The sequence below is a fragment of the Heliangelus exortis genome, chromosome 10 (assembly GCF_036169615.1).
Source record: "Heliangelus exortis chromosome 10, bHelExo1.hap1, whole genome shotgun sequence".
Taxonomy (NCBI): Eukaryota; Metazoa; Chordata; class Aves; order Apodiformes; family Trochilidae; genus Heliangelus; species Heliangelus exortis.
In genome coordinates, this window is record NC_092431.1 from 6012110 (window position 1) to 6035286 (window position 23177).

Sequence of the window (23177 nt, forward strand, 5' to 3'; positions counted from 1 at the left end):
CAAGGAACATGAGAATTTTACTAGAAGATTCTGTAAGGCTAGTTTGAACAACGAAATCCTTCATGGTATCTTTTTAGGAATGCTTTCTCCTTCTTATGTCTGTAAGGTTGATAACACAGCTAGCAGTCAGTCTTGTTTTCAAGATTGTATTAAAATTTAGCAAATAAGAAATTTATTTGAATCTTCTATTTACTGTCTATTATATGATCTGGCCACATAATTTCTCAAGTGGAAATACTGTACCATCCAAACTTCTGACTAAAGTCATATTAGTATATTAAAAAGACTCTTAGACCTTTTTTTGTTTAGGCTTTAGTTTACAGAATTGTCTTTTTTTTTTTTCTTTAACCAAAAATTGTGGAAACATTGTAATATGTTGAACCAGCCTCCATGAGAACTCTTTTGCCTTTATCTCCATAGGAGAATCTCAAAGAATTTCTGTAAGGCTCAGCTGATTGTTTGCTCTCTTGGTCCAAGTATGTTGCAACATACTCTGATTTCAGCTTCTGCTCCTCTGCTGCTGCAGGAGTACAGCTACCAGGAATAAGATCAGACAAGTTAAGATCCAACTGTTTGCTCTCTGTGTTTAATCATAGGAGTATTTTGTTATGATGAATGTTTAACAACAGAATCTCACAAAGTTACTCATTGGAACTGGATATCAGATAACTGACTCTGAATGCCAGATCACAAAAAATAGGTTAGAAGGTTAAAGAAGAAGTTAATACTAGATGGGGTTTGGTGATGTTTTAAAATCATGATCATAATATCAGAGTCATAAGAAAGAATGGTAGATTCCCAGGTTTTTCTAATTCAATACCTTCTCTTGCAAGAGAATACCTTCAATACCTTGTCTCTAGCAAGATAAGAGGGCACGGTCTCAAGTTGTGCCAGGGGAGGCTTAGGTTGGACATTAGAAAGAATTTCTTTACTGAGAGGGTGATCAGACATTGGAATGGGCTGCCCAGGGAAGGGGTGGATTCTCCATCCCTGGAGCTATTTCAAAAGAGCCTGGATGTGGCACTCAGTGCCATGGGCTGGGAACTGCAGCAGGAGTGGATCAAGGGTTGGACTTGATGATCTCTGAGGTCCCTTCCAACCCAGCCCATTCTATGATTCTATGATTCTTCCTTTTGAAGTGAAGATGAAAGTTTAGCATGGATGGTACTGGTATCTTTGCTTCCCTACAACTTCCTCGTTAAATTTCATTCATTGTTTTCACAGAGTTCCCTCTGAGCATCGGTTTTGGGCACCCTGTCAAGTAGAAGAAGAGGTGGAAAATCAAGAAATAACTGAAATGTTAAAAACTAGATACATAACATTTGCTGGCAAGTTTGAACCAGTCAAACATAAATGTCGAGCACCAATGCCAGATGGGAGTCTGTGTGAAAGGCAAGATCGGATTAAGGTGGGCACCAAGGAACACAACTTTCAAGATATGTGCTCTGTGGAGAAGATCTCATTAAAACATCTCCATAAAAGTTTATTTTACATTCTAACTATAGCTCAAGGCAGTGAAAGAAAATTGTACCTGGGAAGTTTGCTGTTGATAAGTGCTTCATGTAAGAATTATCCTTCCTGTAAGGAAGCTGTAAACATTTAAATAGGTCTCAAATACTTTTGGCATTTATCATAGGTGTTGAGATTGTATTAGTTACTGTGACATTTGAGTACCTGACAGTGAAGCAGATGCAGTTGTTTGTCAAAAGGTTTTCCCTATTTAGAGGTGTATTTTATATTTACTGGTTTTAGAAATATGGCCATTTGAGGGGCAAAGAGACTTTATTTACAGATTAGGTTTTATGAAAACTTAATTCCTACACAGCCTCAAATTATGAGCCCTATTGAGCATATGTACCTTGCTTAAATATTTTGTTCTTTCTATACTGCCTGGGACTGGAGGACCTGAATGCACTGAAATAGTTTAAATGGGATTCTTACAGGATAGGGATATAATGTAAACACCAAAATACAGCACAGGATTGGTGCCCTGCTTCCAGACTTGACAGGATGGTGCTACCTGGCCTCTTGAAATTGAGTATTGATATCACAGAGAGCTTGTTTCTTTGAGACTGGGAATATATTAAACACATGATGGTTATGGGACCCTGAAAGGGGGCGGGGGGTCAAGTGTCTGTCTTCAAGCTATGTTGAATAACATGTAGGCATTTTCTTCTAATTCAGAAGTTTTTATCTTTGTTTTGTTTTTTTGTTTGTTTTGTTTTTTTTTTTCTGCAGTGCCCTTTCCATGGGAAGATAATTCCTCGAGATGAAACTGGGATTCCTGTTCATGCAGAGGACAGAGCCAGGGAAGAAAAGATGAGGTTTGAGAAGCAAGCAGCTCAGCCAGGTTTGTTCCTGCAAAACAGCTTAAAAAAAAAAGTAAAGTAAGAATATTAGGCAGAGGTGGGAGATAAGCTTTAAATGTAAGGGTAATACCTTTATTGTATATGTTTTGTATATATATTGCATACAATAATTGCACTATCTACAATATCTATTTACAATCTATATGATGTCATGGTATACCAGCATTGGCTCTATATGTTGTATATATTTAATCCACAATACTTTGCATTTACATTGTATCTGTATTGCATCTATACCGTATCTACAGTGCACCTACATGTTGTATATCTTGTATCTGTTTATAGATACAGTGTAGATACAGGTTGGACAACAGCCTCAGTATACAGTTGGACAGAAAATGAAGCAGGCTGTATGGAGAAAGAGAGCCTGTTTTCTTGCTGCTGAAGGAACAGGCTGAGCTTGACAGAACCAGACCATATTCTTGTTTTGCTCCTAGCCCTGTTCTTTCATTTAAATTCCTGATGATTTTAATTTGCAGATGATTACAGTGATTCTTGGCTGTGGCAAATATGGATGCAGGTATACACAGAATAAGGTTAACATTGCATTTGTTCTTCATTTCCAGTTGTTATCATCGTGTTCTTAATGTTCCTCAGACAGATGAGTTATAGCCTTTATCTGAAGGAATATGTTTATTAAAGACAATTAAACCTATTTCCTGGGAAATGCTCCACAGTTCCCATGCTTCTGCACAGAAGTCATCTAATCTTGTTGGTCTGTAACAGTTGTGATTTAGCTAATGTAATGATATCAGTATTAGGATTGCTGTGTTACCACAGACACTGGCAGAGTGGGGGTTTTTTTGCAAATAACTCACCCTCATTAGTGATGGACAAGAGAGATGTTCATAGTGTGGTGTTGGGGGGTCAGCAACCAGGAAGCCACTGGAAGAAGATACAAGAGAAGGATCTATCCAGCAAAGACATAGTGTATAATTAAAGGGGACAGATTTGTTTTCAGAGCTTTTATTTAATCTGCCTTCCTCCATCAGCTCTGAGTTTTCTCAGTTTTAAGCTATTTATTCTAGGTGAATATTCTGCCTTCTAATTAAACTAATTCATAGGCTTCATCATTTGATATCTTGCAATATACTCCCATTAAGGAGTAAGTTCTCTCTAAAGATCTGACTGACTCAATTTTTCACCAGTTTCACAGTTATATATAATATTTTGCTCTTCAGAGCATAAAGAACAGTTGTTGATCTGTTATCCAGAAAGGTCTGTGTCAGATGAACTTGCATATAAACATCCAACTGACCCACCCAGCTTCCATGAATACTGCTTTAGCCATGAATGAATACTGACTGACTGTGCTTGGCAATTACCAAAACCACACTAAATGCAGCAGTTTCCAAACACCTTCTGGTGCTTCCATAAGTCAAGAAGTGCAACATTTGCAGGTGGTTTCCATCCTTGTCCAGACAGAGGAAGGTGCTCCAGGCTGGCATCCTGCCAACAGCAGGGGCACAGTTGCATTGTCACAGTGAGAAACCAGGACAGGGGTGTAGATTTTGTGCTAAAAAGGCAAGTTCCCAACTTAGTTATGGCAAACTAAAACTGGGAAATTAAGCTGGTAGGTGTTCTTGAGGGACAAGTTTCAAACTAGAAACTAATACTGTGCTATAAAAATCACTTGACTGAAAAAATATTGATTTTTTTTTTTTCCCCCAGTGAAATTGCCATTGCTGGAGGCTAGACATAATATTTATTTTTATTACAGTGTCAGTGCAGTGTTGTTAGAGGCTTCTCACCTCTGGCCCACCAGGATGTGTGTGTTAGTCCCAAACCAGTGTTGACATTGCTGTGTTGCATTATTGAGTGCCCTTGTTAAGCTGAGGTGTCATACAAAAGTCCATCCCATCTGGCAGGGGAGCTACTGAACAAGCTATGGCACTTAATTTATTGGACAAAACCTTACAGGTTTCTAAAGCCAGACATATACCAGATGTCACTAAATACTTTTATCCACTGCTTCTTTTTGCCTGGGTATTTTTGTATTGTATTACAATATTTTCATCAACTTTATAAAATGGTCTTTATTTTGTTTGTTTTAGGCTTGTGGTTTTGGGAGATGTGTTTGGTTTTGGGTTTTTTGTTTTTTTTTTTACAGAGGACTCAAAGCAAGTCTCAGCAGTGCTGCTGTAGAAAAATATACAGGTGTCAACCCACTCTGTACAGTGTGTGCTTTGGCCTTATAATTGAGAACATCATTTGCTAATGATGACATATGAAAAATGCCAAACATTAAAATGTAGGGTTCAGTTGCACAGTTAAATTGCACCCAAATTCTTCCTACATCTCCTTCTCTATCGGATGGTAGGTTTATTTTCATCATTGTGTGGTTTTAGGGGAAAACAATTAGGCAAAAGTAATACAGTGTATGTGGTAAGGGCTATGTTTTGACAATGCTGTTGCTACAGAGAATTTTTTAACTTAGTTTAAAACTTTAAACTGTAGCTAATGTCCACAAAATGGTGCTTTGGGCGCTTTGGTCCTGAAACAATGAATCAGGTGGGATTACACTGACCTACTAATCTGCAGTGTTCATCCTTTTCCAATAGTTCACACACAGGAGCAAATTAAGTGCCTATTTTTTGTGTCAACCCTGAAGAGTATCTGGTTTTTCAGCCCTTAGTGACTTGTTAACACACAGGTATCAGGACAGGCTGGTGAAGGGAGGCCCCTGGCCACTCAGATGTGAAATAGCATCTCTTTCCTAACTACACTATTGATTCCCGCCTACCCTTGCAAACTGTGTAATTTTCTTTTCCCTGCTGCTAAACTCAGTAACAATGTATGAAGAGCTTTAGGGGCCCATCATTGCTCAAAAAGGCTGCTCTTCCCTGGCATTCTATTGATTTTTCTCAAAGGCTTTTAAATTGCTCCTTCATTTTACTCAAATGCTCATTTCATCTCTACTGGATGCCAGCATTTTTTCGGTGTGTTTAAACAATTGCTCCATTCACTGGGTTCCTAAACTGTGACGCCTTCTTATTACTGGGAGATAAACTGTTTAGACAGTTTTCCTTAATCTTGGATTAATCGTTCCTGTGTCTGAATTGTGCTGTTCTGTATTCCTTCACTTATATATATAAAAAATCAAGTCTGTGAGGTCTTATGATCTATCAGCTATGTGGGTTCTGTTTTCTCCCTCTATGCTTCTGCTCAGTTCTTGCACAGCTTCATTTTGCTCATCCTTTTGGGTGTGTTGGATTTTGGTCAGTTCTTGCTTTCATTTATGATAGTAGGTTAGATCTAACCTTTCCTTGGAAAATTGCTCTGGTATTCCTAAACACCAGTGAGCACAGTGCCTCTGACCTTTGTGAAATGTTGTTACCAAACAGATTGCTCAGAGAAGTTGTGGGTGTCCCATCCCTGGAAGTGTTCAGGACCAGGTTGAATGGGGTTTAGACCAACTCAGATGATCTTGAAGGTCCCTTCCAACCCAACCTGTTGTATGATTCTATATTTGTCACACTCAGTGACCATATTGGTACACAACTGAAACTGTACAGTTATTTAGAACTGTTTATTTTTGTGTATCTCCATTTATGTTAAAGGGCTGTAGACGTTTGGTGTTGGAATTTCTGCAGGCAACAAAGGCTGACCAATGTATGGGAAAATGTATGGCAAAGGGCTGGCAGTTACTCATTTGTTAAAATACGGAATTCTGACATTATGCTGAGTTTGGACCATGTCACTCTTTGAAGTGATGCTTGCTACATTTTTATCCAACTCATATGCTCAAAATCTTTATAATGCAATGCTGTTTTTCTAAATTTCCTCTTGAAAATATTCATCCTCTAGCCACATTTTTATGTTCTACTTTGTACTGTTTTACCTTGTTCTGATATGTAAAGCTTTAAAATAAAGGTGAAGGATCACTGCTTCCTCAAAGAGTTTACAGGCTAAATTATTCATACTTTTTTCTATGGTGGCATCTGTGGTAAGAATCCTTTTACAGTATGTGGTTAAATTATGAAGCATGTTTTGACAAAATGGTAAACCAAGATTTTTATTAGGTAAAATAATTCTTGTGCTGTTGTCAAGAGAAGAAACTTGATTTAGATAATGGAAATGATGACTTAGGGAATAATTCAAAGGTAATATACTTTTCAGATGCAAAATTAGGCTGAGGGCAACAAGGTCATGTTGTCTTGTTTGAGAATGCTCTTTAGGTGTCAGACACCAGTTGCATGTTTGGAAGTAAATATTATTTGATGCAGAAATGTTATAATGTTGTCATTTCCACTCAGGTACCTTGCTGGCATTTTGCTAAATTTCTAAATAATAATACCTGCATTTTATGTCATTTTTCCTGGGTGGAATAGTTTCCTTGGAATTTTGCTATTGTGCTGCTATAAAAACTTGACTGAAGTCTTCCTACAAACCAGTTTTTTCCACAGCAGCTAATAATAGATACTAATTCCAGACTGGCAGAGCTTTTTCATCATATCTGTCATTTAGGATATCTACTTTCTCTTCCCCTTCCTTTGTGTATGCAACATACAGTGAACTGACTCTGCCTTCACCTACAGACTGCAAATTCTTCCTGGGTTTGGACTTTCAAAGTGTGTGTCTTTTCTTTTGAACAGAGTGGCGAGATCCAGAATTCATGAGAGAAATTGAAGCAGCTACAGGAATAGATCTTGGTTCATCTAAAAATAATAGAAAAGGAGAAAAAAAGAAAGGGAAGAAGACAAAATACCCAAACCTGACAGACCTGAAGCAGCAGGCTAACACTTCTCGTTCCCGACTTGAGAAGAAAGTCTTTGATAAGTAAGATGCTTATGTTCTCTAAAGGCTGTTAAATTGCTGTTCCCCTTGTTTTCAATGGTACTTTCTGCTTCTGTATGAAGATGAACTTACTAAATAACTTTCTTTGCTAACTGCAAAGCAGGAATATCTTCCATATCTCCACAGGGTAAAAAGTAGCAAGATTAATTGAGAATGGTTTTCAGCTAATACATAAAACTTCCCTATAAAAGATTTTTTTTAATTTTTTTTTTTTTTTTTTTTTTTTTTTTTTAAAATCCGTTTATTGCTGTAGTGTCTTCTCTGGATGATCACCTTTTAATCAGACAGATGCTACTTTATGTATACACACTACTGGTTGTAGAAAGAAAACTGTGTGCAGTGTGACACAACTTACAGCATCAGACACATTGTGGTAGTGTAGATGGAGTGAAAATGAAATTTTTTCTTTGGAAAGCCCAAGGTGGGATGTCCTGAGCTGAACTTCAGTTAATAAAAGCATCTGTCAAAAACTCTTGGCTTTTGGCATGTAGCAGAGCCTTGACAATTGCTCCTGATCCTCAGAGACCTTGCCAAAGTTACAACTCCTGCTCAGGCTTCCTGTGTATTTTCTCTGGCTCCTGGGTACACTGAGTTGCTGGCTGGGCCTGATGCAGTGCCTCACAATCCAGGATGGGCACACAGGGATCCCTTCCTCTGTACTGCTACTCAGTGGCACTCTGCCATTGCATTTTTCTCCTCCTTTACTGAGAATGCATTCAATTTGTTCACAAAACTATTTGGATCCTTGTGTTATGGTCCTTATTCATTTAACCCCTGATGTCTTTTGGAAGTACAAGGACTGGAACTTACTGCAGTGTAGGATTTTGGAGATTATTCTTATCTTTATTATATCTTTCACTGTTATGTAGTGGTGGACTTGGCAGTGCTAGGTTAACACTTGGCCTTGGTGATCTTAAAGGTCTTTTCCAACCAAAATGATTCCATGATTCCCTGTCTCACTGTACCACAGACCTGTGCTGTTCCTGTGTCTCTCTGTTTCCTCCCAGCACATGTACAAAAAGCAGCTCTTGGCCTACATTTAGCTCAAGAAAAAGCTATTTGGGTTGCTTTGGCATTGAAACATGTCAAACAAAGGTGTATCCATGACTTATGTAGATATATAATGAGTTAATTTTAGAGTGGGCACAGATGGAAGTGAGAGCCTGACAACCCACCAAGCTGAGTGGGTTTTAGAACATAGAGTAAGTCCTTGTGTCTGCTGTGTTATGGCATTTCTGATACATCTGTGCCTGGTTAGATGTAGCTGCAACATAGATTTGCCTAAGCATCATCTGGTCTTTATCAAATGGGAAGCAGCTGCAGCTACTTAAGGAGCTTCACATGGCAAAAATTAAGCAGTCAAAGGGAAGTGAAAAGTGTCAAGTTGTCAAATCAAAAAAGAAAAAATAATTATTATAAAATCATTAATGGTGTGTTCTTCCCTAAACATACTGGATCAGTTGAACAACATCCAAGGCACAGTATTTGTTTAAACTCTATTTTCCCTTTTCTGGTGTCAAGCTCATAATAACAAAGCCAAATCCACATTGCTTTTGGATACAGAAATATTACATTTTCTGTGAAATTCTCATGTTACCTGATCTTAGTTAGAAGTCAGAGACATACAGTTCTAACAAGAAGAATTTAATGTAGGCTTTTAACAAAAATTTTAAAGCTGGTTTTGGTTTACTATGGTTTGTACTAATGATTTTGAGTGTGTGTTAGTGCCAGGCATAGGGAATCAAACCTGTCATGTTTTAATAGGTTTCATGCTTTGCAGCACTAAACAAGATGATAACCTTGGCTCCTTCTAACAACCCCAAATTACTTGAAATGTATAGGTGATAAACCCAGGCTCTAGTCTGCCAATAAAGTTAAGTGAAATTGCACACAGATCATCGAAGTGGGATCTCATTTCATTTACAGTATCACACAATCCAGTGGTGCTAATGTAAAACCTACATGACATGAAAGTGTCAAGGCCACTCTGCACTGCTAAAGGCTCACTTTTCTCCTACCAATTAGGCAATATTTGAAGTGCAAAACCATGACCACGTTTTCCTTAGTCTGATAACTTTATTGGCAGAATTTTGCTAAAAGTATACCTCTTCCAAGGTGTTTTTTCAGAATGTTGGTTTTCATTACAGTTGCTGCTGAGAAAATCTTTAATCCCCTCATTTAGAAATATTATTAAGAAGTATCCTGTTTTCAGATGTTTCAAAATAGCTTTTGAAATTAAACCATTACAGAGAGCACTACAGATTTAGGTAAAACAAAAGCCAACTTGGCTCTGAGAAATAAGCACAGAAGTGGGGATGGAATAGTGTGTAGGGCCTGATGCTGGAAAAGGCTGCTGCACACTATCAGGGGGATGTCTTGTCTTCATTTTACTGCACAGCCTGCAGCATCTTCAGAAGTGATAAAGGCTGACTGTGACAATGTGGGGTCTAACTGCACTACACTTGAAACCATCAGCTTCATGTGATGGAATTTGCCAGCTGTGTTTCTGATGTAGAAATCAACAGAGACATCAGTTGGTGCCATGTTCCTATATGGGACCCAGTCCCTCATACCAAGGCCTAAGCTGGTATGCATCCCATATTGGCAGTGTTCAGGTCTTTGCAGAGATGTGTTAGGAGATAATGTCCTTCTTCATCAAAAGAGGCAGGGTGACATCTGAACACAGCTCCAAATATCAGGATTTGCAGATTCTGATATTTCTGAGCTGAAGTTACCAATAAAAATGGCAACTCCAGAATCCAGTGAAGAACAAAATTCCCTAGGCAAGAGGTACTCAGCTGTGCACCACACCTAATACAGATTTCTTTGGGGGCAGATGTATGCAACATCTTGAGCATCATCTTGACCTATTCCCCTGCCTTTCTTCTGCTTTCTTACCCCTCCTGAATTGTGAAGCTATTTCTATGGCTTACCAGGTAAATAATGGATAGGCCTGCTCTCTCTGTGAGTTTCATGAGAATCTTCAGCTCCTACTCATGCTGTCTGGGCATCATTTTCCTCACCCTCAACATCTCAGCTGGGTGATCTTTGCTGAAATGTTTGTGGAGGGAAAAAATGAACGTATGTTCACTCACCCAGTTTTGTGGCATAACAATTACTCTGAAAAGAAGAGAATCATAGAATCATAGAATTAGCCGGGTTGGAAGGGACCTCAGAGATCATCAAGTCCAACCCTTGATCCACTCCCCCCGTGGTTCCCAGCCCATGGCACTGAGTGCCACATCCAGGCTCTTTTTAAATATCTCCAGGGATGGAGAATCTACCACCTCACCGGGCAGCCCATTCCAATGGCTGAGCACCCTCTCCGTAAAGAAATTCTTTCTAATATCTAACCTAAATCTCCCCTGGCACAACTTCAGCCCGTGCCCTCTTGTCTTGCTGAGAGTTGCCTGGGAAAAGAGACCAACCCCCACCTGGCTCCAGCCTCCTTTCAGGGAGTTGTAGAGAGTGATGAGGTCTCCCCTGAGCCTCCTCTTCAGGCTGAACAGCCCCAGCTCCCTCAGCCTCTCCTCATAGGATCTGTGCTGGATCCCTTCACCAGCCGGGTTGCCTCCTTTGGACCTGCTCCAGGACCTCGATATCCCTCCTAAACTGAGGGGCCCAGAACTGGACACAGTACTCGAGGTGTGGCCTCACCAGTGCTGAGTACAGGGGCAGAATCCCTTCCCTGGACCTGCTGGCCACGCTGTTCCTGATACAGGCCAGGATGCCATTGGCCTTCTTGGCTACCTGGGCACACTGCTGGCTCATGTTCAGCTTCCTGTCAATCCAGACTCCCAGGTCCCTCTCTGTCTGGCTGCTCTCAGCCACTCTGTGCCCAGCCTGGAGCTCCCCATGGGGTTGTTGTGGCCAAAGTGCAGGACCCGGCACTTGGCCGTGTTGAACCTCATCTGGGCACCATCTTTTCTGGGAAAAAACATCAGCAGCAAATAAAGACCAGTAATGGGGGGGAAAACCCTCATCATATTTACGCAACAGAAAGCTCAAGAGCTCCAAAGTTCATTCCTTTATTTCCTTTTTTAATCTGGAGAACACTCCAGAGCCACCTTTAAGCACAGCAGGCACTGCAGAGGGCTCAAATGCTTGCCCATCCTGAGGCAGCAGAGATCCCCTTCCACTTCACCCATCAATGCATAGAGATATGAGACAGTTTCTGGTGTCTTCCTAGATTAATGTTTGTGAATTAAATAGTGGCTTCTCAGGAATGGGGATAGTGCTGGTGTGAGCAGGCCTTACTCTGCCCACAGCTGGTGAAATGGGTTTGTGCTTACCTGTGAGAGGAAAGTTGCTGAATGAGTTATAGTTCCATGAACAGAACATCAAGCCTGTTCCTCACAAGAACATTCTAGAGTCTGCAGCTTGGATCTCATAAGATTTTCTGAGTATTAAGTTTTTTAGATCCTGCTAGATACCCATTTTTAATCCATGGGCAGTTAGGTGCTTTTGAAACTCAAACTTGGTAGTGTGACTATCAGAAATAATGCTAGAAGGGTGGAATGCCTGGCCATTTAACTGAAAGACTTTAATTTGTTTACTCCTTCAAATAAAATCATTGCTGAATTAAACTATTTATATTGCTGCAGCTAATTTAGTTAACAAGACAAATTTGTTCAGCCTCATCAGTGCAGTGTTCAAAAGCCTGGTAGTGATTAATCATAGTTCATTCTTTTTTTCCCCAGCATTCATAACCATTCTCTGAGCTTGTGTAGAATCAACATAACTCTTTTTACTACTTTTTGTTTCTCTTTCAGAGGTGCTATGAAACGGGTGGTGAAAGCAATGAACCGAGTGGACCAAAGAAAGCACGAGAAGTTTGCCAACCAGTTTAACTATGCACTGAATTAACATGTAATAAAAAGAAGGGTAAAAAAAGATTAACGAGAGTGCAGCTGCACAGAACCTTAATCACAGCTCTTAATATTTAAACTAAAATACTGTGCTAAGTGCATTTTACTGGGGTAATTTTTAAAATTGTTTTCAACTCTACCCTATTTGATAATGAACTGATTTGATAATGACTTTGCACAAGATGTGGTGATATAGAATGGAATGCATTTAGAGAAGTTGATAATTATTTGAAACTTACATGATGTAGAGCATATTTTATGATTTGTGCATACTTGGGGTAAAATGTTCAGATTTGGGGGTTTTTTCCTTCTTAAGAGACTAACTTATACCTTCTTTGCCAACATATGTGTTGTAATTTCCACCCACTTCCACATCCTCCCACCTTCAGAAAAAAAGATACATTAGAAACAATTAGATTTCTACAAGAGATTATCAGGGGTGGATTATTTGCTCATCCTATTATTCTAGAAAGTGCAGTGGATCAAGTAGCACAGTGCCTCCTGCAGGACCTCTGAAGGACCTCTCATGTACACATTGAAAAAAATCCCAATCAACTGATGCCTTCGGGTAATGAATGGAATACAGTTTGATTTCAAACTGAAATCCAGGAACTGGTTCAAAATTTGGGAGCTGTGGTGGTGGTGGGAAAGCTGAAATTACAGAGGTCATCCTGGTCTGCTTCTTGTCTTCCCATTATGGCATCCCAGTATCTTTCAGAACTGCATCTGGAAAGCATGTTGTGAAAGTTTGTAAAGATACTCAGAGTGCTGCAGTTCAACTGATAGAAAAAAAAACCAACCCAAACAACTCCAGTACAGAGTGAAAGTGTGAGGTTTTAAGAAAAATCATTGAAGTGGCATACTGCAGTAGTGACCTGCCTGGCTTGAATCAGTTAAAATTACCTCAGGCTCAGGCCTGAGAGTGCATCTCAGGATGAAGATACTAACTGAAGCATTTGGACTCTTCTAACTCCAGAAGGCTAACATGCAAACTGAGATCCAGCAGCTGGATCCAGTGTGGTTTCTTGTTACTGGCTGGTGCTTAACCACATCTCCCAAACCTGCTTTACCTGGCTATAGTCACATCTTAGCAGAATGAACCAAACATTGATCAGTTGTGTTCTTACACTGTTTCATTCAGCTTTCTGGGTGAAGGAAATCCAGAGTATCAAGGAAGATACAGCACTGGCTTAGTCACTCACCTGCTGGAGATGTCACCTCATGCATTGTAAAAATTGGAAAATGAGAAAATTTTAACTTCTCAATGTAGCTTCTGACCTCCTCAGACAAAAGCCAATTTACAGTTTTCCCAAATACCTTTTGCCTTGCACAAGTACTGCTTAGAAAGCAATTAATGCTTAATCTTCCTAGTTTATCTTGCAAGAGCTCTGCCTTTTATAAACATTTTCCTCTTCAACACATGTAGTTAGAAGATGTACTTCTAAATTACCAAAAATAAAACTATAAGAAGCCAGAATTTTAAGAGGTATCTACTGCACTGGAAAGCAAAACCACTTCTGTTGTCAGTCTAGCTCTAAATTGGCAGTGAAGACTTCAAGTGAAAATGTAGACAAGGACAAACCAAGTTCAGTCCCAGGTCAGCTGAACTGATTGATAAACTGATTTTTTTTCTTATGGATAAAGACAAAAAAAAAAGCAACCCAAACCAAATAAAAACCAAGCTGCAAACATTTGAGTGTAATATAGATCATTGGATGCTGGGATCCCAGAACATTCTAAATGAAACTGTTCCATCTTGGCGATTACCACTCAAAAGTGCCACAAAGGTCATTGTGCCACTTTTCCAGAGATTCTTGAACCTGCTCAGGCTGAAGGTGTTAATTTACAACACCTCATGTTGTCTCTCCTCCCTGTAAAAAGAGTGGGAAATTTATATTGTGCAGTGACACTCTAACCCTTCTTTGCTGTGAACATGAGATGTCAGTGTTAGAAAATTTCCAGCAAACAGTAGATGCACTTTACACCATGGAGTTCCTGTTTTGGGCCTGTAGTAAAATTTAAAAAAAAAATAAAAAAATACTAAGACCAAAAAGGGAACTGGTAGAGGGCAAAAAGTGTGCTTAGTAAGTGATGCTACTCAGTCACATCAGTTCTAGAATTATCAGCTGAAACTTCCTATCTGGACTTGAGTGTCTGATCCACCAGTTAAACCTAATCCTCTCATGTGATTTCTTTTCTCTCCCACTTGCTTTAAAAAACACAGATGCATGCAAAAAGGTGATTTTTCTAGAGGGCTCCGTTCATGCAGAAAGAGGATTTGCAGAATTAAGGTTTCCCAGCAAGTAACTTGGAGATATGGCTCATTCAGGCTTGGGTCTGTGGACTTTGGGCCAAGTTAGTGCTGACCTTTTGAAAAGCTCTTGTTCTTTTCATTTTTTCTGGCTTTGTTGCAAGAACTTTCTTTGTCAGGTGAGGAATATACCCGGTTGTATATGATTTTTTTTTCTTCCTTTTCCTGCCTTGAAGCAAAAAAGTTTGTTGACTCTTCATAGCACAGTGTGTTAAGCACACACCCTCTCTGGCACTGCCTTTCTGGTAGCCTGACCCCTATCCCACATGCAGCTTCCTCTCACCCAGTGTTTGAGAAGCTCCTGCTTCCCCTCTCACGTCAATTATTGCCTCATTTCATTAAATGGTTCCTTACATCACTCAAGCATTCTCATTAGGCTAAGTCAGACATAATTCAGAGGATTTGGGGAGTTTTATGCTTTTCCTGGATGTTCTGTCACTCTGATGGAGGAATATTTTAAAAAAAGGCATCTATCTCCAAAGATCCAGCCTGCCTTCATTATATAAAAATAACTTTAAGTTCAAAATAAATCTGTCTGCTTTTTAGATACATCACACCTCTTCCTGCATCACTTTACTTACAGCACTTTACACATTTGAGGTCCCTGAGCTCACCAACTTTTCAAGCATCTTAGTTGCTAAACCAATCGTGATGTTTCTGCTGGAACTTTTCTATTCCTTTTCTCAGGGCTTTTGGGTAAAAAAAAAAAAATATATATATACATATATATATAATAAAAAAAATACAAGGATCATTCACATAATCTCTGCTGTGTGTTTTCATCTTTATGACTCAATCAAATCCCTTTGCAATGGTACTGTAACATACTTCTACTTACTGAGGATACTGTGCATTATTTACAGATACCTAAACACCTTGGAGGATTTGGCCCTTTGAAGTGTTGTTCAGGTGAACAGTTGTACTACAGATTGAATGTTCTGTATTTCTCAAAGGACAGCTGAAGGTAACTGAACTGCAGTGAGCTGGGCTGGTGCATCTTAGCCATCCTTTTATAATTAGTGCTGTTTCAGTGGTAAAATTTTTTGGAAGCAAGACAAAAGACACAGGATTTGGAAGCAGTTCTAATGGACAACACAACCTGCCACATCAAACAGTGGACATCATTGGAAAAAACCCAACACAGTTATTCTGAAGAAAACAAAAAATAAACCTGTTCTGCTTCAAGTGGCTGTGGAAACAGATGATAACAGTGTTCTTGATCATAAGGAGCTACCAGCCAGAAGCAAGAAGTATTGAATCTCAGGAATCCAGCCAGCAAAAACTCAGTTCTGCATGTATCAAAATAGTTGAGCAGAGATAGCCATCTGGTGGGCTCTAACACTCAGGCAAACAGCTGGCTTTTTGTTCAACTGTGTGCACAGCTCACTCAGCACTATTAAATACATTAATGATTTTAGTCATGGAAGTGATATAAATGTCTCTGGAGGTTACACATCAGAAAAGGTAAAGACATCTGGATGTTACAGCAGTGCTTAAGTTAGGAAAAGAGCTCATTTGAAAACATGCCTTTTGAAGTGATTCTGCTCTGGAGGAAAAATGAATGCCTTCACAGACAGTAGCAAATAGGCCTAGGAAAGGACCCTCTGCAAACTGGCCAAGAAAGGTCAGGGCACCTAAGCCCAAAACTGCAGCCCAGTAGCTGCTGAAGATCCTGAGGATCTGAGCATGCCATGAGCTGCACTGGCCTCCCCACCTAGACCTGAGTTCTTGCTTAAGCCTAAGGCAACCCAGGGAAAGAGTTGTATGAGCACTTGAGAAGGTTTGATCTGGCATGGGTTTTCACACCTTGTCTAACACCCTCCACATCCCTTTAATGAAATGCGGTTTATAACAATGGTGCACGTAATAATGCTGGAGTGTATGTTCAGGTAAGGTGAAGTTCTGTGTCCCTTTTCATGCTAAGAGGTGACAGTTCTATGTCCTGTCTCAGGAGATAATCCAAGCCACAGGTGACTTAAATGCAAGGGAGGTGGGAGGAAACAGTTTCCATCATCCATTCTCCTGTGGGGCCTGAAACTGAACCATGGTAGAGCTAGAAATGCTTCATGTAGGAGATTAGACAGGAGGTGGAAATGAGCCCATACTGGGGCAGGGGAGGGATGGATCTGAATCCTCATTCCCTAGGGGCCTACCATTAAAAAACCAGCTCTGTTCCACAGATTTGGGAAAGAGCTCCCTCACAGCAATTGTCACCAGATAGAAGATCAGCCCTTAGGACCTCCTGAACACCAGAGCCTGAGAGAATGGTGTTATTCTGATAACCACTGGAGAGCAATTTATCCATGTCCTTTGGGATGCACTGGGACAGCTACATATAAAAAAAAAAACCAAAGCAACTAACAACATTTTACTCCTAGGTGAACATAACACTTGAATTTGGATCTGGAAACAAGTTTGCTCCAAGTGATGCCCAAGGAAAACTCCACAGTGCTGGGAGTTCAAGGTGATGGATATGCAGTCTGTAGCAAGGTGAGAAAGAAAAACACATCTGACACTCCAAGTGTCAGATAGAGATGAGCCAGGGGCAGAAGGTAAAGGCAGGAAAGGGCACCATCCTCCAGCACCCAAACAAGAAAAGGAAATTTGGTGATAGTAGCAGAGCCAGTTAGTGATCACCTGAAAGTACACTGAGGTCAAAGGCAGCTCTGCAGCCACTCAGCACAGAAAGCACAGGATGAGGGTCAGTAAGATACAAAGCCAAGCACAGCATCTACACCACAGCTCAGGCAAGGGATTCCACCTTGCAAGCAGCTGAAGGCCTCAGGGTGGTGACCCCAGTTGGGTCTCTCACAGCTTAACTGGGCAGTCTGACTCCTGGTGCTGCAGCTGTGCCACATCAACACTTGGTAAGGGGGGGATGAAGATTACCAAGAAGGATGGTGAAAGGCTAGTGAGATAAATTAGAGCCTGATCATACATTCAGAGGTCTGGGAGCATCTCTCTGAAATGAGTATGGTGATGGTCCTTTCTGTTGAGAAACCCTCTACAGGATTTGAGGAAGAGGGTGGGAAGCCCAGAGAGGCTAAAGCCTCAGAGCAACAACCTAGATTAAGGTCAGTCTGGACCCTCCCCATCCAGCAGCACTGGTGAATACTTCAGATCAGAGAGATCAGAAACTTAGCACATCCCCTGAAAAATAAATGTCTATCAGACCTGGTTATGCCTGACAGCTGCACAAATTTTGACCCGTGGGACAAAAGTTATTGCCCTTCCAACTGTGGGAGTCAGATGCTGCTCCTGAAGGGAAAGAAAGTGAGTGAGCTATTGATAACTCATTTCTGAGTTGATGCTTTCCCTCCTCTTCCTCTCCTTAAAAGTTGCTTGAGTGGAGAAAGAAATGAAACTGTGGCCTTGTTGAGCTTTTTCTGTCAGCCAGGACTGGGTAGCACAGAGCTGAGTGCAGCAGCAGCTCGGGAGAGCGGGCTGGGAGGAGAGGAAGGTGGTGATGTGTCAGTGAGAGGCTGCACCAGAGCCTGGGCAGACTGAGCTACACTGACTCTGGTGCAATCCATTCCTTTATCCTTAATCCTCTGTAACATGAGTATTTTTATTTATCTTTTTGAGTAGAATCCTCCTTGCTTTTCTGCCTGTCAGTGTCCTGAGCAAAACCCCAGCACTCCCGTGCCAAGTGCTGATACGTTTTTCCATTAACATCAGGAATCCCCTCTGTCAAGGGGTTAAGGAAAAAGCTTATTAAAATTGTTTAAACGTGGTGCTAATTAGTTTAGATGTAATGAGCAGCATTAGGCATCTGGTTACTTTGAAAGGGATTGTTGAATAACCATTTCTGCAGACATTCCAATTTGCATAATGACAAGGTGTTGGCATTGCATCCACCATTAATTTGCTATATTTATAATGCCATTATGGAGCCACTCTTATCCTCACACACAATAAAAGGTATATGGAAATATAATCTACGATTCTTGCTTGTTTGGAAATTGCTTTTGGGTATCTTTGAATTTTTGTAATAGTATTTTTTGCAGCTGAAGGCAAACAGCACCAGGAGGAAAGCCTGCCACAGGTTTTAACTGGGGCCGAAATTAGATGTTGGTTCCATATGTGCTTGAGCCCAGTGCTGAAGCAAAATCAACAAACTGTGATCAGGAATGCTGCAGAGCAAGCTCAGGGCAAACACTACTTTACCCAAAATTGTCACTTCAAGGCATAGGGCTGGTGCTTTAAGCTGCAAAGAGTGTTTTTAATTGCAAATCTCAAAATATTTAACAGGTCATAAGGAGCGCAGCTTGTTGCTAAAAACTCTCAGTCAATGCAGGCAGTAGGAAGAGTCCTTCCAGCCACTCATCCAAAAGCTCAGTTTCCCTCTTGGAGTCCTGGGAACCAAGGCAGAAGAAATCAAGCTTGTCAACCTACATATGTTAAGCCCCTTTCCAGGAAAGAATCCCTTTATGTGCAGGGTAAGTTTTTGTGATACATATCTGCAGCTGGAGGGGAAAAAAAAAAAAAAAAAAGAGAGAGAGCAAAAATAGCCCATAATTGTGGTACTTATAGTGAGGCTAGATTATTTTCCCTCTCTTGAAAAAGAAGCAGTTTTCTGAAGGGGACAAATCTTTACTGTGTCAGTCATCATCTCACATAAATATTTCTGTGACTTGCAGTTCTTTGGTGTAGTGTCATCCTTCCTTTATTGTCTCTAAAGCATTTCTGGTTTGTGACATTACAGAGAGGAAAATATTTATTTTAAAATAAAGTCTAGCACTTTGGGTGGAGCCAGCTAGTTTTAGCTAGCTGCAGATTTTTCATATAATGAGATTAAATTAGTAAATCATATACGGTACTGTGTCCATGACCCTGCCTGTCCAGACTTTTGGGTCCTGACCATGAGTTGCCCTCCATGCCCTTGGTGTTTCTCTGTAGATAAAGGGTGCATCCATAGGATTTCCAGCATCCAGAGGATTTCTCTTGAATGGGCACTGCAGATTTAACAGCTCTAGATTTCCAATGCTGTGATAACCTCCTGAGCTGCTTTGAAGCTTTTTCTGTGTGATGCATTCACATCTCTGCCAGACAGCACCACAGAACTAAAAAGAGCTCTTACTGTCAGGGTTATTTTCACTGTGGCAACCAGCAACCATCCACCTGAGACATCTGTGTAACATGAGTAGATGCTAAAGAACACAGTGGTACTAGGGAAAAAAGAAAAACAAACAAAAAAAAACCCCAAAACCACCAGAGAGAGATTAATGTGGTTCATGTAAACCTTTGCAAGACAAACTGAATAAGATCCCATTTTTTTACCCACCTGTCCCCTTCACTCTCAGTGTCCATTCTGATCTTTGCCTTGGTTTACAGCCCACAGACTGGCAAATTTTCCAATATGATTTAAAAAATAATCTCAGTTATATTTGCTCCTAAGAAATTCTCTACAACAGCCACATGTCCTTGCTTACTCTTTAAGACAGAACCTGAAGACCAGAACTGCCTAGACATTGTAAAATTATGTTCCTTTGCATGTTTAAATACATCTCTGATTGAATAAAACAATTTTATACATGTAATACAGGAATTAATGGATAGCTAGCAATATAGCAGACTACAAGCAGACATCACTGTATTTTTGGGGAATGGATTTAAGTTCATAAAGACAAAATTTTATTTCTAACATTTTGCTTTTGTAGTATGGGAGTAGAAATATGCAAACTGACTGAGTTCAGTCTGAAACAGGTCTACAGTATATTTTTAAAAACCCTAAAACCTCATCTATGGCCATAACTCAATAAACCCACATTCCTTGCTTCAATGGAAGAAGTAACACCAAGAAATTTTGGTGCTTGATAATATATAACACTGGTTTCCTGTGATTTAGTGTAACATCATTGGCTGTTGAGTGTAAGCAATGCACAAAATATTTCAATATATTCTCAGTTATCTCCCAATCATTTTTAATGTTTCTGTTTTGTGTATGTGCTTTCTCTCTTCTTTTGAGCACATTTTACTGCCATTTATTCAGTGAGCATAAACTGAAACTTGTTCGGTATAAATTGAAATATTCAGAGCAGAGCAAAATAGATGCAATTTCCTTGTCTTTTAATCTAATTCAGCTTTAAATACAGTGAACAAAAGTAAGAGACAATTAATGTCAGAATAATTTCTCATTAATACAGGCTTCCATCCTTGAATTTAACATTAATTTCATAGGAATTAGTTAAAAAATATATTGATGACCCAGGTCTTATTTGGTACGTGCCAAAGACAGCACTTGAAAGTACTGATTCAAATTCTAAATGTTCTGCTCAGAGTATCTGAGATGAGACCATGACCTCTGGCAAATGCTAATGCTTTGCTAAATCTCTGCTGGAATGTATTCCACATTCTGAATCCCCTAATACTAAATTTCATAAAATAATAACAAATTATTTTAAAAGTAATAATAATAAAGTAATTTAAATAACAAATATTAAAAAAAAAAAGAAAAAAAAAGACACCAAACCCACAGAATGAACCAGACCAAATACCTCCTTCTTCTGTCATAATCATCTTTCCTTCAGTCAGTGGATTCTGTTTACACTGTACCAGAGTCTCTGCTTCTCGTTGATGACCCAGTAAAAAGAAGCTGCATCCCTCCAAAAAGCCCCACGCTGGAGCACAGCCCATTGCACCCCTTGCAGAAGGTACAGCAGGCAGGATGTGTGAGAATCACACTCTTGGACCTCCCTGGGGCATCTGCATGGGAGCTTTAGGGGCTTTTTATGATCAGGGATCCCCTGGGTATGATGCCTCAAGTTGCTGCATCAACCTCTGTTTCATCCTTTTACAGAGCCAGAGCATCAATGGGCAGGAAGATGGATGGCAGAGTGGGGATGCTCAGGCAGGTGAGACCATTCAGTGTTTGCACACCAGGGGCTGTGCATTCACACCAGGGATGTTTCCCACCAGCTGACATCACAGAGCTCCTCAGGGGTAAGTTTGTAACCATGCAGCCTGACTTAATGCCACAAACCAGAGCTGAGGAAATCTCTTTTGAGAATTAGCTCTCTGGTGCTGATACTCTAAATGGCCTCTGTATACAATGTCCTGTGGCTTGAGACTTGAGCTCACAGCATCCTCTGCACTGCTGCACACTCTGCATGCCAGGGAACCATGCACCCGAGCTGTGGCTCTGCAGCTTTGCTCTTGACTTTCCTGAGATCAGGCCTCTGGACGAGGCATTCGAGCAAAGGCTATCAATAAAATCCTAAACTATGGTGATACCTGGCGGCTCTGTTTTCAGCAGTGCTATAAAATGTGAGAAGCCTTGTTAAATCGAGTTTAATGACTGGGAATCTCAGGCTAACTGACTCCTTCCTCCAACAGCTGTGAGTAATAATACTCACATGAACAGGTTTCACTGGCAGGGTGCTAACTGGCCTGGAGTAGGGAAACCATCTCCTCCAAAGTGCTGAGCAGCTGAATTATTTTTCACCTGGGGGAACTGTTTGGAGTTCCTGGTGTGTAGACAGGGTTTGAATTAGCTCTTAATTAAACTGGGTTGTGTCCCATCTGAGCAAATAGTTCCACTGCTGGTATCCCTAGCTCAAACCTGGTCACTAATAGGTCAGTTTTATATTGTGAAAGAGCCTCCTGAGTAGCCATTTCCCAGCTCGGCTGGTTTTCTTCGGCCAGTAAAAGCTGCACAGAGGGTTACTCCCAGCACATATTGTGATGTTTTCCCTGAAAATTGACTTCAGAACATCTTTTATCTTTGAAATTCTTGTTTTCACAAATGCAAATGAGACTGACCCAGAGTTCTGGCACACACACACACTTTTGAATGAAGGGAGTGGAAGGAGGTTTGCCTGTACCCTTCCCTCAAGCTTGCTGGGCTCACTTGAGCAATGAAAACCCCAGCAGATTTTTTATCTATGGGCATGCTGAAACATTTTATTTATTTCTAGGGTGGGTGTGCAGGAGGGAGGTGCCGTGTGTGGTACCTTTCCCTCGTGGCACCCCAAAAGCTGTGGCTGCCAGAGCTGACCCAGGCTGGAGGGTCCCAGGGATCCGGAGGAAGGAGATGAGGGTGGAGTGTGGGGTGCAGAGCCCAGGCCCCGCAGCAGCAGGGCAGCTCATCCTCCTTTTTTCTCCTCAAAATCTCTCAGGAAAACGCGTTTCTTAAAAATGTCCCTGCTACGGCAGATGTCAATTTTCTGGGTAAAAAAAACCCAAGAACAAAACAAAACAAAAAATCTGAAACAAATAAAAAAAACCCACCACGCAACCACACCTTCCCCCTTCCCCCAACATTAAAAGAATTAAAATAAGCTATTGAAAGGGAAAAAAGAAAAAAAAGGAAAAAAAAGAAAGGAAAGAAAGAAGGGAAAGAAAGGAAAGAAAGAAAGGAAAGAAAGGAAGAAAGGAAGAAAGGAAGAAAGGAAGAAAGGAAGAAAGGAAGAGAGAAAGAGAGAAAGAGAGAAAGAGAGAAAGAGAGAAAGAGAGAAAGAAGAGAAAGAGAGAAAGAGAGAAAGAGAGAGAGAAAGGGAGAAAGGGAGAAAGGGAGAAAGGAAGAAAGGAAGAAAGGAAGAAAGAAAGGAAGAAAAGAAAGAAAGAGAAAGAAAGAAAGAAAGAAAGAGAAAGAAAGAAAGAAAGAAAGAAAGAAAGAAAGAAAGAAAGAAAGAAAGAAAGAAAGAAAGAAAGAAAGAAAGAAAGAAAGAAAGAAAGAAAGAAAGAAAGAAAGAAAGAAAGAAAGAAAGAAAGAAAGAAAGAAAGAAAGAAAGAAAGAAAGAAAGAAAGAGAGAAAAAAAGAGCTCTTCAGCGGCGTGAACTTTGGGATCAGGAAAGGAGCATGGAAACGGGACAAAAGCGTTCCTCTGGCTT

At 40.4% G+C, this 23177-nt stretch overlaps 1 protein-coding gene across 1 annotated transcript in view; it reads left to right on the forward strand.

The window, feature by feature from the left end:
* UVSSA (UV stimulated scaffold protein A) overlaps window positions 1-15066 on the forward strand; it is a 48368-nt gene extending 33302 nt beyond the window's left edge. The window contains exons 10-13 of the mRNA XM_071753264.1: window positions 1225-1408; window positions 2239-2350; window positions 6965-7148; window positions 11939-15066. Of these exons, the coding sequence (XP_071609365.1) occupies window positions 1225-1408; window positions 2239-2350; window positions 6965-7148; window positions 11939-12032 (574 nt within the window). The 3' untranslated portion in view covers window positions 12033-15066. The remainder of the gene's footprint in view (window positions 1-1224; window positions 1409-2238; window positions 2351-6964; window positions 7149-11938) is intronic.
* Window positions 15067-23177: the final 8111 nt, after the last annotated feature.